The 14,676-nt window shown below is 40.1% G+C and overlaps 1 protein-coding gene across 1 annotated transcript in view; it reads right to left on the reverse strand.

Annotated features, from left to right (window-relative positions):
• The window catches only part of LOC111867207 (WD repeat and FYVE domain-containing protein 3), an 88,845-nt gene that overhangs the window by 42,449 nt on the left and 31,720 nt on the right, over positions 1 to 14,676 (reverse strand). Inside the window, exons 17-27 of the mRNA XM_023856836.2 lie at positions 13,136 to 13,455; positions 11,891 to 12,112; positions 11,082 to 11,254; positions 10,766 to 10,994; positions 8,188 to 8,508; positions 6,185 to 6,456; positions 5,692 to 5,924; positions 4,822 to 5,055; positions 3,656 to 3,873; positions 2,431 to 2,720; positions 1,863 to 2,120 (exon numbers count right to left, since the gene is read on the reverse strand). Coding sequence (XP_023712604.1) covers positions 1,863 to 2,120; positions 2,431 to 2,720; positions 3,656 to 3,873; positions 4,822 to 5,055; positions 5,692 to 5,924; positions 6,185 to 6,456; positions 8,188 to 8,508; positions 10,766 to 10,994; positions 11,082 to 11,254; positions 11,891 to 12,112; positions 13,136 to 13,455 — 2,770 coding nt within the window. The remainder of the gene's footprint in view (positions 1 to 1,862; positions 2,121 to 2,430; positions 2,721 to 3,655; positions 3,874 to 4,821; positions 5,056 to 5,691; positions 5,925 to 6,184; positions 6,457 to 8,187; positions 8,509 to 10,765; positions 10,995 to 11,081; positions 11,255 to 11,890; positions 12,113 to 13,135; positions 13,456 to 14,676) is intronic.

The following is a 14,676-nucleotide window of genomic DNA, read 5'->3' on the forward strand; positions in this document are numbered from 1 at the left end:
ATAATCCATGAACCTCAACTGAAACCATTCAAGTGCAGTTTTTAACATACCCGAGATGGGAACTGAATATTACAAGTCATGCCATCTTTACTGTCATCAATACTATGTTCTGAGAGACATACTTGATCATTTCCATTCAAATGAGGTTAAACTGCAGGACCAGTGTGATTTCAGTCACCATGGAGCTCAATTCAGTTACTTCATTTTGATGGCAGACAGCTTATACTGATGAACAATGATAAGCAAGTGAAGTCAAGTGTCTTTACACAGAAATGCCAAGTTACTGAAAAAATCGATGCACTGAAACACTGAAACATTTCAAGTTTATCGTAAAATAAAAAAGCTGACTTGTGGACGCCTGAACACTTTAAACTACTGGTATAATTTGACGAGTTTTAGACTTCTGCCTAGCGGAGTATGTTACATTAATGGTTATACTTACTTACTCATGGAGCTGAGCCCTTCTTGAGGAGCCACCAATTCTGCAGCTACTCAAGAATTTCCCAGCATTTTATGGAACCCGAAGGTTCATCACCGTGTTCACAAGAGCCCTCCACTGGTCCCTATCCTGAGCCAGATCTATCCAATCCATACCATCCCATCCTATCTCTCTCAGATCCATTCTAATATTGCCCACCCACCTATGCCTTGGTCTTCCCTGTGGTCCCTTTCCTTCTGGCTTTCCCACCAATATCCTATACACATTCCCTGTCTCCCCCATTTGTGCTACATGACCTGCCCACCCCATCCTCCTTGACTTGATCATTCTAATTATACTTGGAGAAGAGTACAAGTTATGAAGCTCCTCATTATGCAGGAAAGTTTAAATAGGGCACTTATATAACAGACATATGTAGTAAATGTTTACCTGTGATAATTCTTACACACTTGAATTAAAATCTTAATTGTTAAGTTTCATCTTTTCATAAAAACAGTTCATGAATCTTGAAATTCTTTTTTCCTCACATTGCCCGAAACTGTTCTGTATTAACAGAGGACTACTATATACCAACTGCTGTGGGATGTAGTGGCCTTGAAGTATATACTGGACATATATTCTGAGTGTTCTGAGTTTAATCCCAGGACAGACATGTGCAGATTTCTTTGCTCACTGGCTGAAACTTTCATCACTACTATAATTTTCGGAATATGAGGAATACCGGATCCTCCTCCACATAGTTAGTGGCCTGCATTAAGCTGTATGCCCTGGTTAGTCGCTGGCTTCCTACCGTGGCAGTCCGGGTTCGATCCCGGGGTCTGGTCAAGTTGGATTTGTGGTGGACAAAGTAGCCCTGAGGCCGGTTTTCTCCGAGTACTTCGGTTTCCTCTGCCAATCTTCATTCCACCAATTGCTCCACAATCACCCTCACCTATCATCTGGGGCTGGTACAATAAGCCAGAAGTGACCGCAGTACAAGGGACTTAGTCCCACCCCACTAACATTAAAAAAAAAGCTGTATGCCCATTCTGCCAACCCCCACCCTGATAATCATCCTGTCACTAGGGTAGCTGAACCTGCTCTATGGATGCCCCATCTCAGAAATGGATTCCATGCTCTTGACTAAGTAGGCACTGGCCATGTCACAAGACATGAGATGAACAATATAGCTACTGTACACAAAACATACAAACAAATGTTAAACTCTACACCCTTTTATGATCTTGCATACTGCATCTGTGCTTTCATCTGTCGCTTTACTGACACACATTATGGTGACAAAAAGAAAAATTAATACTCACATTTGACCTGGACTCAAAAACATTTTCATAAGATTCCATCAGAGCTGTGAAGTAAATGTGAGCCATTCAAAAATGCAAGCGTGTTAAATATGTCAGAAAATTAATTAAAGAATATAACACACCTTGACCTCATCACTGGGAGTTGAAGACCCGCTGCCTGTTTCACTGCCTGGTTGCCGAGGAAACAACGTGCCCGCCAGAGCACCCAGTACATCTCCTCCCATGAAAACAGGCATAAAGTCTGCCATATTGTGGTACAGGAAGAAGAGAAACTGGATGATTGTAACTGGATAATCTCGCAGCCATTCGGGGAGGCTGTCAGGACTCTTTCCTTCCTGGTTCAACATGGCACGGACCATGGCCAGGAGTACAATCACTGCCTGAGGAAATATTGGAAAAATGCAGGATGTTCAGTTAATGTATATAAAACACTTCTTAAACCTTATATAAAAACAGTCACAGTAGTATGTGGCATGATGAATTATTTCTGGAATGGATGCAATATGACAATACAACAAATAGAACACTTCACTGCTAATTTGTATCTATAATTCGCTAGTATTTCTTCTAATGAATATGCAGTTAATTCTGCTCCAGTGTCTTCATTTCTCATTTTATTTTATAATAAATTCAAGATAAAGATAAGAACTTTCCATTTAACCTGATACATGCGTGAAGCCGCTTAATTACCTCTGGACAGAGGGAGACTCTCCCCGCCACACTTGTCACAGACTGACTAGCTGGAACACCAAACATGAAGTTCCACACACTGTCAAGATCCAACTTTGATGAATCAGCAGGTAGGAGTTTCACAGGCTGGCCCATCATGAGAGCCATGAGGAGGAAGTACACCTCAGGGACATCTATGTGCTGTGGGAGGAGCCAGTTCAGTCTCTGGAAACCTGGGACATGCAGTGCTTCAGACTTTACCTCTCTTGGCCCACCAGGTGTTCTGGGTGCAGATGCACCAAACTGGTAGCCTGAAGTGGGTAATAAACAAGAACCAAAGAAGATGAAGATTAAGTATATTTTGACTTTGTTTTATTTCTAAAAACAATTCAAACTATGTATATAAACATACAATTGGTCACTGCCTGAAATTTCTGCAAAAACAATGTGAAATTTGTAAATGCTGACTAAAAGTAACATATTTCCAATGTTTACTGCCACCCCCATCCCAGCTCCTTATTTTTGAAGGCAGTGCTCCAATCTGTATGTTATGTGGGCTGCTTGTTACCAAAGCACAACACATCCTTAGGCTGTGGATGAAGAAACTAGACTCCTGGTACCCACCAACATGTTGAGGATTCACATAAAAATGGGAGTTCACACAAATTTAAAAATAGCGTTATTCTCATAACCACATACCTTAATCAGACAAAATAAATATCTTTACATAATGATGCTATGGGGATAAATCCATCTTATTTCAAACAGTTGCTATGAGGATCAGTATTCTGAGTTAAGTTAAAACATGGGGATTTATGAGTAAGAAAAGGGTATAGGCCATCAAAATACTGTTACCGACTTATCCCCATGTCTAAGTGCACCCATAATACTGAATATGTTGTTGCAGACAGCTGACATTGGATGGGACCCCAATGTGGGGGGGTAGGTGTAATGTGAGCCTTTCACCATAAGGTGTTCTATGATATGAATCATTTTGAAAGGCCTTGGAATGGGACAGATTCTTTGGAATGACCAAGGGACACTTGAAGGAAATTAGACCTGAACTTAGGGGGCTGGATTATGATGACAGGTGGAGAGGACTGGCACCCAATGACAGGCTTTGGTATTAGCGGTGTTACATCTTTTGGTTCTGTTACTGGTGCTGTTTAATTCAGATGCAAATCCACAGAAAACTGACTGAGAATTTCTTCAGAGCATTAACTAGACAAGAACATGGAACTCATACCAAGAACAAGGGCCATCTTGTTCTGAAGAAAGAGTTCTGTGTCACGCAGCCATCCACCACTGCTTGTGCCTTCTCGGAACTTCTGGAGCAGGGGGGCACAGGAGCACAAGACCACCAGAATCCTCAGTCCCCACACCACAGTGGTGGGGTGAAGGTGACCTTGCAGGAAAAGCAGGACCCAATCTAGGCCCAGCACCTGGGTCACTTCATCACAGAACCTGAAGAACAAGTGAGGGCTGGTACAATACACCCATACACAGCCCCAATATCAAGGGTACCTACCTTGCCCCACTCCAAGACTAAAAAATAAACTCAACCTCACACTTTTTTAATTCCCTACAATCAGTAATAACATGGCTGACACATGAACTAATGAGGTGAAAGGGATGTTACCACCATACAAGATGCTGTCGGTTAAGTTCCCGGACTAGGTGAAAAAAGAAACTTAGTCAATTTTGTCTGCTTTCTCCTGAATGTTCCCCTTGGGAATGCATACAGCAATCCCATTGTTTTTTTCACGCTTCAAAAGCACTGTGGAAGTCATTTTCCTTAATGCTGCCGAGTACCGCTTGCAACTCAGGGGCACACGGTAGCGTAGTTGGTTGAGGCACTATGCTACAAGCCGGAAGGTCGCGGGTTCAAGTCCCGATGAGGTCACTGGATTTTTTTCAATTGACCTAATCCTTCCAGCTGCACCATGGCCCTGGGGTTGACTCAGCCTCTAACAGATGAGTACCACGAATTAAATAATTTTCCTGGGGAGTAAAGTGCGGCTAGCGTGTAAGGCTGACAACCTTACCGCCATCTTTGAGCCGATTTTCTAGATAATGTGGGACCCTAAACGTCTCACAACCCTATGGGACAGCCTGTTACAGGGATAGCTTTACTTTTTATTTTTTACTTTACTTACAGTGTGTACTCAGGCAGAGTATAGCATTTACTTCAATGCCAACTCTAGAAACAACACCACATCCATATATGGCCTAACATATATCATTATAACAAGGAGGGAATGCTCTCTCAGAGCAACGAGCCATGTAAACAAAATAAAACTGTTAAACAAGTGATAAGTTTATTTTAATCATGATTCAATTAAGCAGTTATGGCTGATTACAACACTGCAATGATTTTAACAGAATTAATTTATGGGGAAAAGTTCCACATACCCCAGACTGACAGTGTTCCGCTGTGTGAACAGCAGAGAGTGAAGCAGCTGCAAGCAGCGGTTCCTTAGTACAATGTTGCTAGCAGAATCACTCTCCCTGTCCCCTTTCTCTTCCCCTCCTTCTCCATGTTCACATGCAGAAATACTGGAACTGGGAGCTGCTTCTAACAGAGCAAGATTCTTTTCACTGGAACCTGGGAAAATTGGCAGTGTCGCCACCACAAACTGACCAAACCTGCACAAAACACGTGATATAACAGCACTTTCAAAAAACAGAACAGTTATCGGCTCAATCTAAAACTTGTAGAAATGAAATACAATGAAAACTCAAACTTCCCCCTTTACCTCCTGTAACTAAGCCATGGTTAAGCTCATTCGTGCGGCTGATCTCCCACATGGGGTTCCAAAATTTTAGAACTGTTCCTCCTTTCTTACACACATGCAGATAAGTGGATACCCAGACATGACTTCCAAAACATTTATTTGTGCACAGAACACAATTACAGGCATCCTTCCACAGGCATAACCTAGACATCAGTCATACAGAAATTCCATTTGTGATCTTCACTCAGATCCATCTATGCATAAAGTTCCTCCAGATTCCACATTCTCATTTCTTCTCATTTAATATTATCCTCATTCATTATGTCTCCTGTGATTTGATTCTCACATGGACATTACAGTCTTCTGGGATCTGATGTCGAGTTAGTTTGGCAGGTTCTAGATAAGTACCAATGTTTCAGAAGAACCTCCTGCTTCCACTTTCAGGGTAGACAATGGAGGCACCAGGTATCTCTGAAACACTGATACCTGCCTACCAACCTACTTATCACATTGCTGATGACATTAATAATAACATTAGCAAACTTACATTAACAAGTCAGATGCTCTTGGCTGACCTCCAAGTAAGACCCCCAGTAGTGACACGAGGACATGTCTGGTGGGTTCACAGTTCACATCTGCTAAAATAAGGAGCAGTCTTTGTACAAGACCAAGGTCCCGCACTATTTTCAGATTGGTCCTCTTTTCACTTGACTCAGCTACGAGCTCATATAAATGCTCAAACAATGAACGCTGCAGTTCACCCGGAGCCTCATGCCACACCTGAAGACACAAAAGCTATTATAACACAGGCAGATAAACACTTGATCTGACTGGTAGATTAACAAATTCTCTGTTAACATCTTTCTTACAGAAACAAAACCTGTTTCTTAGAATTTCTCTCTCTGTGAAAATTTGGAATGGGCTGAAATAAAAATTCACAACTTTAAAAAACATTGGTACCAAGTAATTTAACGAAAGTATCCTGTATATTTAATTTAAGAGTGACCAAACTAACGAAACAATGTTTCTGTTATAGTCACCTCAATATCACAGAGCAGATCGTGGAAAGCTGTGGTGTTTGGAATGGAAGAGCTCTCTCTCCCACTGTCTACTGTTCCGACGAGACTGAACGTGAGATGTAGAATGTGGCTGTTGAGAAGAGTTCGTTTCCTCCTCAGCAGCATGGCAAGTGTCTGGTAACCTCTCCGTCTGTCCATCTCCAGCTGGGCAGTGCGATTTGTTCGTACCACACACACCAGAGCCTTCACTGCAGCGTACAAACTCTCTACATCTTGGGCCATTGCAATAAGACCTGCAATAACAGAAAATCTTAATGTACATACATTTTCATGATCACCTAAGCTCCAGACAAAATATAACACAACCAAAAGTGTTTCTGAATGTAGCAAAGTTAAATTACACAGGCATGACAATAAAATGTATATTTATGATGAAATTAAAGATAGTCACAAAATGCACACTATCACTGACTTCACAATCGTTTATCTTGTCTCTTTACTGAATAGATTAAAGATCAATTATATATAAAACTATTTCATTTGCATGCAAAAGCCTGTATATCACTACAAAGGTAAAACAAAGTTTGTGGATATTTAGAAATGCTTTGAATAACATTTACATCTAAGAGAATTTAAGTAACAGAGCAACTAATGATAAGCTTCACAGTTTCTTTCATTCACCTGGTATCATTAACTTCATGTTAAAACTTGTGAAGGACAGGTTCTATGAAGAACTAGAACATTTATTCGATAAATTCCCAAATTTGCTTTACAATGTGCCATTATGAAGGTCTAAAAAAACCAGGTGGGACTGAAATGAAATGAGACACATCAACTGTTGGCCTATGCTGATGTGAATCTATTGGGTGATAATGTAGATACCACAAAGAAAAACACACAAACTTTTAATTAGCGCTAGTAAGGAGGTTGGTCTAGAAGTAAACAGAGAGACAACTAAGTATATGTTGCTGTCTTGTCACCAAAATGCAGGGCAAAATCATGATATAAAGATAGGAAACAAATCCTTTGAAAATGTGGCACAGTTCAGATATTTGGGAATGACAGTAACAGATCAAATTCTGATTCAGGAGGAAATTAAGAGGAGATCGAATTCAGGTAATGCTTGCTACCATTCAGTCAGGAACCTCTCTGTCATCTTGGCTGCTGTCTAAAAACGTAAAAATTAGAATATATAAAACTATGATTTTGCTTGTGGTTCTGCATGGCTATGAAATTTAGTCTCTGACATTAAGGGAGGAACATAGACTAAGGGTGTTTGAGAACAGGGTGTTGTGTAGAATATCTGGACCCAAGAGAGATGAAGTGACAGGAGGTTCGATAAAACTGCATAATAACAAGCTTTACAGCTTGTACTCTTCTCCAAGTATGTGAAGAATTAGAATTATCATGTGAAGGAGGATGAGATGGGCAGGACATTTAGCACGAATGGGGGAGAACATGAATGTATGTAGGATATTGGTTAGAAAGCCAGAAGGAAAGAGATGTATCTCAGTGAGACAGGATGGGATGAATTGGATTGATCTGGCTCAGGATAAGGACCAGCAGAGGGTTCTTGTGAACACAGTAATGAACCTTCGGGTTTCATAAAATTCTGGGAAGTTCATGAGTAGCTACATAATTGGCAGCTTCTCAAGAAGGGCACAGCTCCGTGAGCGATGTTAAAACTTACTTACAAAACACATAACAAATCTGGGGTGGAAAATTTCACAAAATGAGACACCTAGGGGACTAAGACGTTGGTGGGAGGATAATATTAAAGTAAACCCATAGGGAAATACATTGTTGGGATTTAAACTGGATATGAACAATGCAAGAAACTGTCCAATGATAAGCACTTCTTGGTAGTAACAGAAACTCTGGTCTCTGTAACAGTGAATTTTTTGACCAGACAAACACTTGTTAACAGCTCTCAGGCTGATGTATGAATAAGGGAGTTGCGCGTGTGATGATAATGATACCAACAACAACAATTAAAGTGCAGAATTCTGGGAAAGAAATCTCACCAAGCAATACAGAGCTTCCTCCTACATTTTCAATCATCTTCGCAACAGGTCGAGGTGAGAAGACTCGTACTCCCAGGTAGCCAATAACAACTCCTCCAAGCGAACGAGCCGGACCACCCAAGTGGCCTGCTGAGTTGTGTAGAATCCGTATTGGGGTAGCATTCTCATGGGATGACATTCCCAGCTGCTTGGCTATGGCCTTGTTATCAGCCCGACTGTATACCTTTCGGATCTTTGCCAATGTGAGCTGAGATACTGCCTTTGCATTCAGCCCGAAGATTACCTTCTCCTCAGAAACAAGAGCTGACAAAGGTTCTGTGCCTAGACAGCATGTAATTCACACATAAGAATAGAACAACCATAACTGAAACAAAACATTTCTCAGCAGTTATATATGTCTTACAAATTTTAAAAGCTATACCTCTGTAATCATACACATATTTATGCATGCATGACTGTGCACAGACATTATGAAGATAATTAAAAAAATTTAATGCCATTGTAAATTTGTTGGACATATTTTATTTTTCTGTTTTCTGATGCGTTTGATCCAATGGTCTGTATTTTCCTTGATGACACTGCAACAAATTGTTTTTGGCTAGGATATCCTTGCACTATTTATTTCCATTGAGTTATGCTAAGTGCAGTTGCAGTTTCATTGGTAGTGATTTTTCAGTTGTCTCAGACATGCTAACCCATCCGCTCCTTAACTTCAATACATGTTTCAGTGAATAGTCATCCAGAATGTGTGCCCCAGTGTTTCTCCCCACTAATGTATGAACTCTCCTTTTGCCCAAGCAGTTCATGCCATGACAACCTACCATTTCCCATAAACTTTACACTCTCTGAGCATAAAAGTCAGCTCATTCTTCTGCTTTGACACTTTCTACAAATTGAGCAACCATATTATATTTCAGCATCCTGTTACACTCACACAATATATATGGACAAATACCGTCTTAAGGGCACGTACCCTGAAAAATTTTAATTTGAAAAAGAAAGAGAACAAAGATCTTATAGACATTTTAACTTGAATTAAGGTTTAAAAAGTGCTAATTTAAAAATCAAATCGACGCGTGTAGATTAACAAAGATTTTATACAATTAGAAAGACTGGGATTTTTACATTTTTAACAAGCAGTGTAACAGTTACGTGAGTGATACACACCTGATGATGGCCATTTAGGGCCGAAACATGTAGTGTGGAGGAGGAAAAAGAAGTAAAAACTACAATAAAATTGTTGCACTTAAGACGGTATTTGTCCATATATATTGAGCAACCATGTTAAACTTTTCACAATATCATCTCTACTAAGAAGATAATGAAAACAAGGTAAATGCAAATGAGAAAAGTTTCACACTGTTTACACTGACACTATTTTTCAGTGCTGCCAAAATCACTTTCACAGTAAATTAAAATGCCTTTACTTGTTTCTTTGCCCCCATATATTGTCTAGTTGTGCCTTGATACGGATGCTCATACATTTAAATTATTTTGCTTTTACAATATGCACATGCTGAATCTTTGGTTACTCAGTGAAACAACATGAGATTGTATATCTCTTCAGGATTATCTGATTATGATTTAAATAAAACAAAGTGAATTATCAATATTTGCTGTTGCTCAAAACAAAAGTGAGAACATTATCGCTGAAAAGTTTGGGAATGTCTCACTGATTTGGAATTGTCATACAGTTAGTGACTGTTAACAAAATAATCAAAATTGTAAAAATGTGAAAGCCTACACACTCTAGGGTCTGTTAGATGGTAAAAAAACGATACAAAACCAGTCTCTACTTCACATTCATACGCAAGTACAATAGTATGCAGAGAATAACCGATACTTCTGAATCTTTAATACCCATATAAAGAGAATGCAGCATAATGACAACTTATTTCCAACTCTCCTAACAGAAAAATTCCTTTGTATTTTTTTATTTTTCTGCCATAAATTACAGACACATATGAAAAATCTGAAAACAGACCACTTAACCTGCTTAGTGATGTAATCTAACGGAACAGCTGTGAGCAGTGTCATAACAGAAATAAACTGGTAAGTTACTGATATCCTTTCATTTACAACTGACACTTACAAAGAGAGAGAGAAAAAGATAAAAACAGCAATGGAGGGTGCAATCCTTCTTGGTTACATGAGACAATATAATGTGTCGGATAAATATTCAACATTTTCAGTAAAAAAAAAGACAGCACAAATGGTACGGTAAGCTAACAAACCATAAACAGTACACATACATAGTATAGTCAAGAGTGACATACAAAGGATTAAAGGGTAACAATTCTATGAATTTGATTTGTTTCATTCTGGTCCGTCACAATAATATTATGAAAAAGCTAAATAGTTCCGTTCACTGTGACTGGTTAAGATTTTCTTATTTCAATTATTCACCGAAACATGTAAGGGCGTGAATAATTGAAATAAGAAAATCTTAACCAGTCACACTGAATGGAACTATTTAGCTTTTTCGTAACAATTCTATATCAACGTGAATATATTACTACATTATTCACTTTACTGTGGAACTGATACCCCTTAACTGTCATGTGCCAGATATGATTACCATTCAGTTCTGGAGCCTGTAAACTCCCCATATACTGGGGACCAAGCTGATACAATGTAGCCACAACTTGGGGGCTTAGAACCTCCTCCACCAGGTGACAAGGTCCTTGCTTCCAAACAAGTCGTGAATAGCGACGCCAAGCAGGGGGTGTGCCAATGAAACCATACACAGATGACGCAACAGTAAGATTGGCAGCTCCTCCACCAGGATTCTGGGATATATAATGTAGCTACAAACACAAAGTGACACAACATGAATGGCTCATTGGACCAGACACAACACAGGACATGTGCTTACACTGTGGTCATCCACCTACCTTCTGCGTATGAACATGCTGGCCATCAACATAGATAGAAAAAGATGAATTTTTCAAAACAGCTCTATTGAGCACCAGAACCAGCTGGTGCCACTGCCCTTCTTGCAGCAGATCTGGGCACCAGACCCGTGCCCCAGAATCCCTGGTGGTTTCAGGTTCCCATTCGCTAATATCTGAAAATGACAGACAGCGACAACTGAAAGACTGAACATTAAACTTCTTTTTTCTAATTCTGTATTTCAGCATTCTGTTGCACATCTTTATTAAACGTCTATGTATTCAGTCTGCCAATAATGCAACAATCATTAAAACATTCACCATTTAACAGCAACACAACATGTTTCGGCCACAGATGGCCATCCTCAGGTATTTCGATGCGTCCAAACTGTTACACTGTCTTGATGCGCGCTTAAAATTGCGCGTTGCAGTCTACTTAAATTAAAATCTTTCGTAAAATCCTATCCACCTTATAAGGGCCATTGCCCACTTGTTTAAAGCTATGTGATGCATGAATTCCAGACAGTCTCTTTCAGCAGCTACGTCTGTGATCTGCAATATGCCCCTTGTTTGTGTGCTGTTCCCTTGGGAATCATGTGGTGTTGTCTTAACTAGTGCCCCTTCTTTCTTTTGGAAAACCGATTTTACATTTCAGACTCAAAAAAAAAAATCTATTCTTAAGGAACCATCGTTCTGTGAGCGGTTTTGATGTATTTACAATTCACAGCTGGTATCCAGGAAATATAAATATGTAATAAGGCATTATTTAAAGATATACTGTCAGCTATCAATCAGACCATAAAACAACTCACTATGTGGCATAACTGTTTCCTGGGTTGTAACAATGATGGCCTTATCCCGTGCTGACATAACCACAGCTAAGCAAACCAGGTGATCATCACTCCCACCATGTAGATTTCTGACCAGAGTTAACAATCGTACACAGTGGGGGTCAGTCCGAGGATCTGAGAACTTGTCCACACATATCCAGGTACAGTAGCTGAGTCCTGTCTGCGGAGGAAACATTCTGTCTCCTGCAATAAATTACAATGAGAGAAGAATACACATAGCGTATTGTGTCATAAGGGTAGAACATGGATATACAAAAAATTAATTTCATTCTAATGTTGTCTAAAAGATAAGGATTTCTTTGTCACTGTACTTCAGGGTGTTGTAAAACCATGATCAATGACTGCACATGGCCCCCAACCTATCTGCATATAATCTGTGAAAGCAAATAATTTTGAGGTTAATGAATGAATAACAATTTGATCATATTAGGCTTTACGGTTTGAAAAAAAAAGTAATTTAAATCTTCCAATAATATGAGCAATCTCAGCTGAATTTTATCTAGGAGGTAAGGACACATGCATTTAAAAGATGCTACGTTGCTGGACCACACACATGCACCATCACAGATGTGTGATGCAAGGTCAATAAAGACTGATAAAAGAAAGCTAAATACCTTAGTTAGTTAGTTATTGGAGAGGGTGGGTTTCCCCATGCACTTAGACCTCGTGCTTCCCTCTATGATATTCTACCAGTCTCTATACCCTACCGATACTGGTGCTTACCATCAGTCCCGACCAAGCCAGCGAGTTCGGCCTCTACTGGCTTAGCGGTATCTATAATGCTTCCCCCATCTATCAGAGGCGTTAGAGACTACTGTTGGGCGGGAAATGTCCTTGAATTTGGCTCAGTGATCTCCTTTGGAGATATGAGGTTCTTTTATGTGCCGTAAAGCTACGACACGGGACCCACGGCTTAAAGTCCCTCCCGGAAGACTTGTTCCCCGAATTTTTCCGCCCTTCAAAATTCCACGACCTCCACCGTGTTTGAACCCGCGTACCACGAGTCATGAGGTGGGAACGTTACCTCTAGACTACGGAGGCCGCTAAGCTAAATACCTTACTGTCAGCCCAGATTTCTGGTTACATTAATGAGAATATAATGTGTTCTGCGCTTCCTTGTACTGCTCTCACCCCCCTGACTTAAGTCAAGGCTTCCAAAATAACAGACACCTAATCTTTTCCCTGATTAGTAAGAAAGCCACAAACCTGAGCCAATTCCACCAACAACATTATTGTCAGTAGCACCAATATTTCCAACAGCCACAACACTTGGACCTGCGGGGCTCTGTGGAGCAACACTGGGGAGGTAAAGACAGCCAAATCCTTCAGCTGACATATCAAACTCAACAAAAGGTGGCAAGGTGGCACTTCCGTGTGTTGCTCGGAAATCCCTAGGAGTAGTCATAGACACTAACGTCTTTACTCGAGTGAGTGGCACTGGTCCACCAGGTTTGCGATGGGGAGGTCTTGTTTCAATCGAGTCCATTGGAATGCAGCACAGTGGGTCACCCAGGCGAAGGAAATCCCTGTGAAGGAAGGTTCAGACTTAAACAGAATGTTGCAACAACTGAAGTAAACCAAAGTAAAGTTGAACTATACAGATAAGCTTTTCAATACACAGCACTCCATAGATCCCTTCTTCCTTAATGATCATTTCTGCATCGAGACTATACAGCATTGAACGCTAGGAACACTGACAAATTGGAAAGGATTTGCTTGGAGGGCCTGAGAAAAACCACAAAATCTGAGCCACGATGGTCTGTGTCCTGGCAGAGGTTCAGCAGTGGTGGCAGCAGTGGCTATGGCATGCTGCTGCTGCCACTGATGATGATGACAACCATGACGACAACAACGACTGTCATCATTATGAAAAGACACCAAGTTCCATTACAACAGAGAATTTCTTAACTAACTAAACAACTACCAAGTGCGGAAAAGACATCTGTTAGCAGGAAGACAGTCCCTAAACATTATGGGTTGCCGTACATGAACTGAAGGGTATGTGGCCAACACAAAACTGATGTACAAAGGCTTCAGGATTCACTAATCAATAAGATCTAAGTGTTGGGTTTTCATACTAAACCCACATTATTCTGAAGATCCCATCCATCAAACTAATTAAAAGTCTGTCAAGTTCTCATATTGAAAAACACCTTTCTCACACAAAACATATGAAATGCAGTGTCTTATACCCCTGTACAGGGAAGATATCTGGTGATTATGCCATGGAATGGGCATTTCTGCTATGCATGATCACTGTGTTAGTTACTGCATTTCCTGCATGCTCAGATGCAGTGATAATGGAATGCAACAAACATCCAGAAGTGATGGCTACTGGCCAACTTGCAGATACTTGTCTTACATCCTTCTCAGAATTAATTGTATCTGCATTACACAGGGTTCACTGTCATCCTCTCATTTGGGGTAAACCAAACATGAACTTTCACCATCACACAGTGTTCATGTGATTAAAATAACATAAAGCTCCATCTGGAGAAACAAAAACTTTTGATCAAGTTCATCATTGTGTACTGAGTGAAGTTACATTACAGAAATTACTGGATGACATGGCTGCAAAGGATGAAGAGCTGTGGTTTTGTAGGGTTGTATTTTAAATAATTTATCACTATTTTCACAGTTACTTATGCAAGGCATTTAAGAGATTTATTAGCAAATATTTATGCCATGCTCTAAGATCATCCAGTTTTTTCATGTTAATATTCACAGCTGACATTCTGGTTTCTTTT

This window comes from Cryptotermes secundus, unplaced genomic scaffold (assembly GCF_002891405.2).
Source record: "Cryptotermes secundus unplaced genomic scaffold, Csec_1.0 scaffold565, whole genome shotgun sequence".
NCBI lineage: Eukaryota > Metazoa > Arthropoda > Insecta > Blattodea > Kalotermitidae > Cryptotermes > Cryptotermes secundus.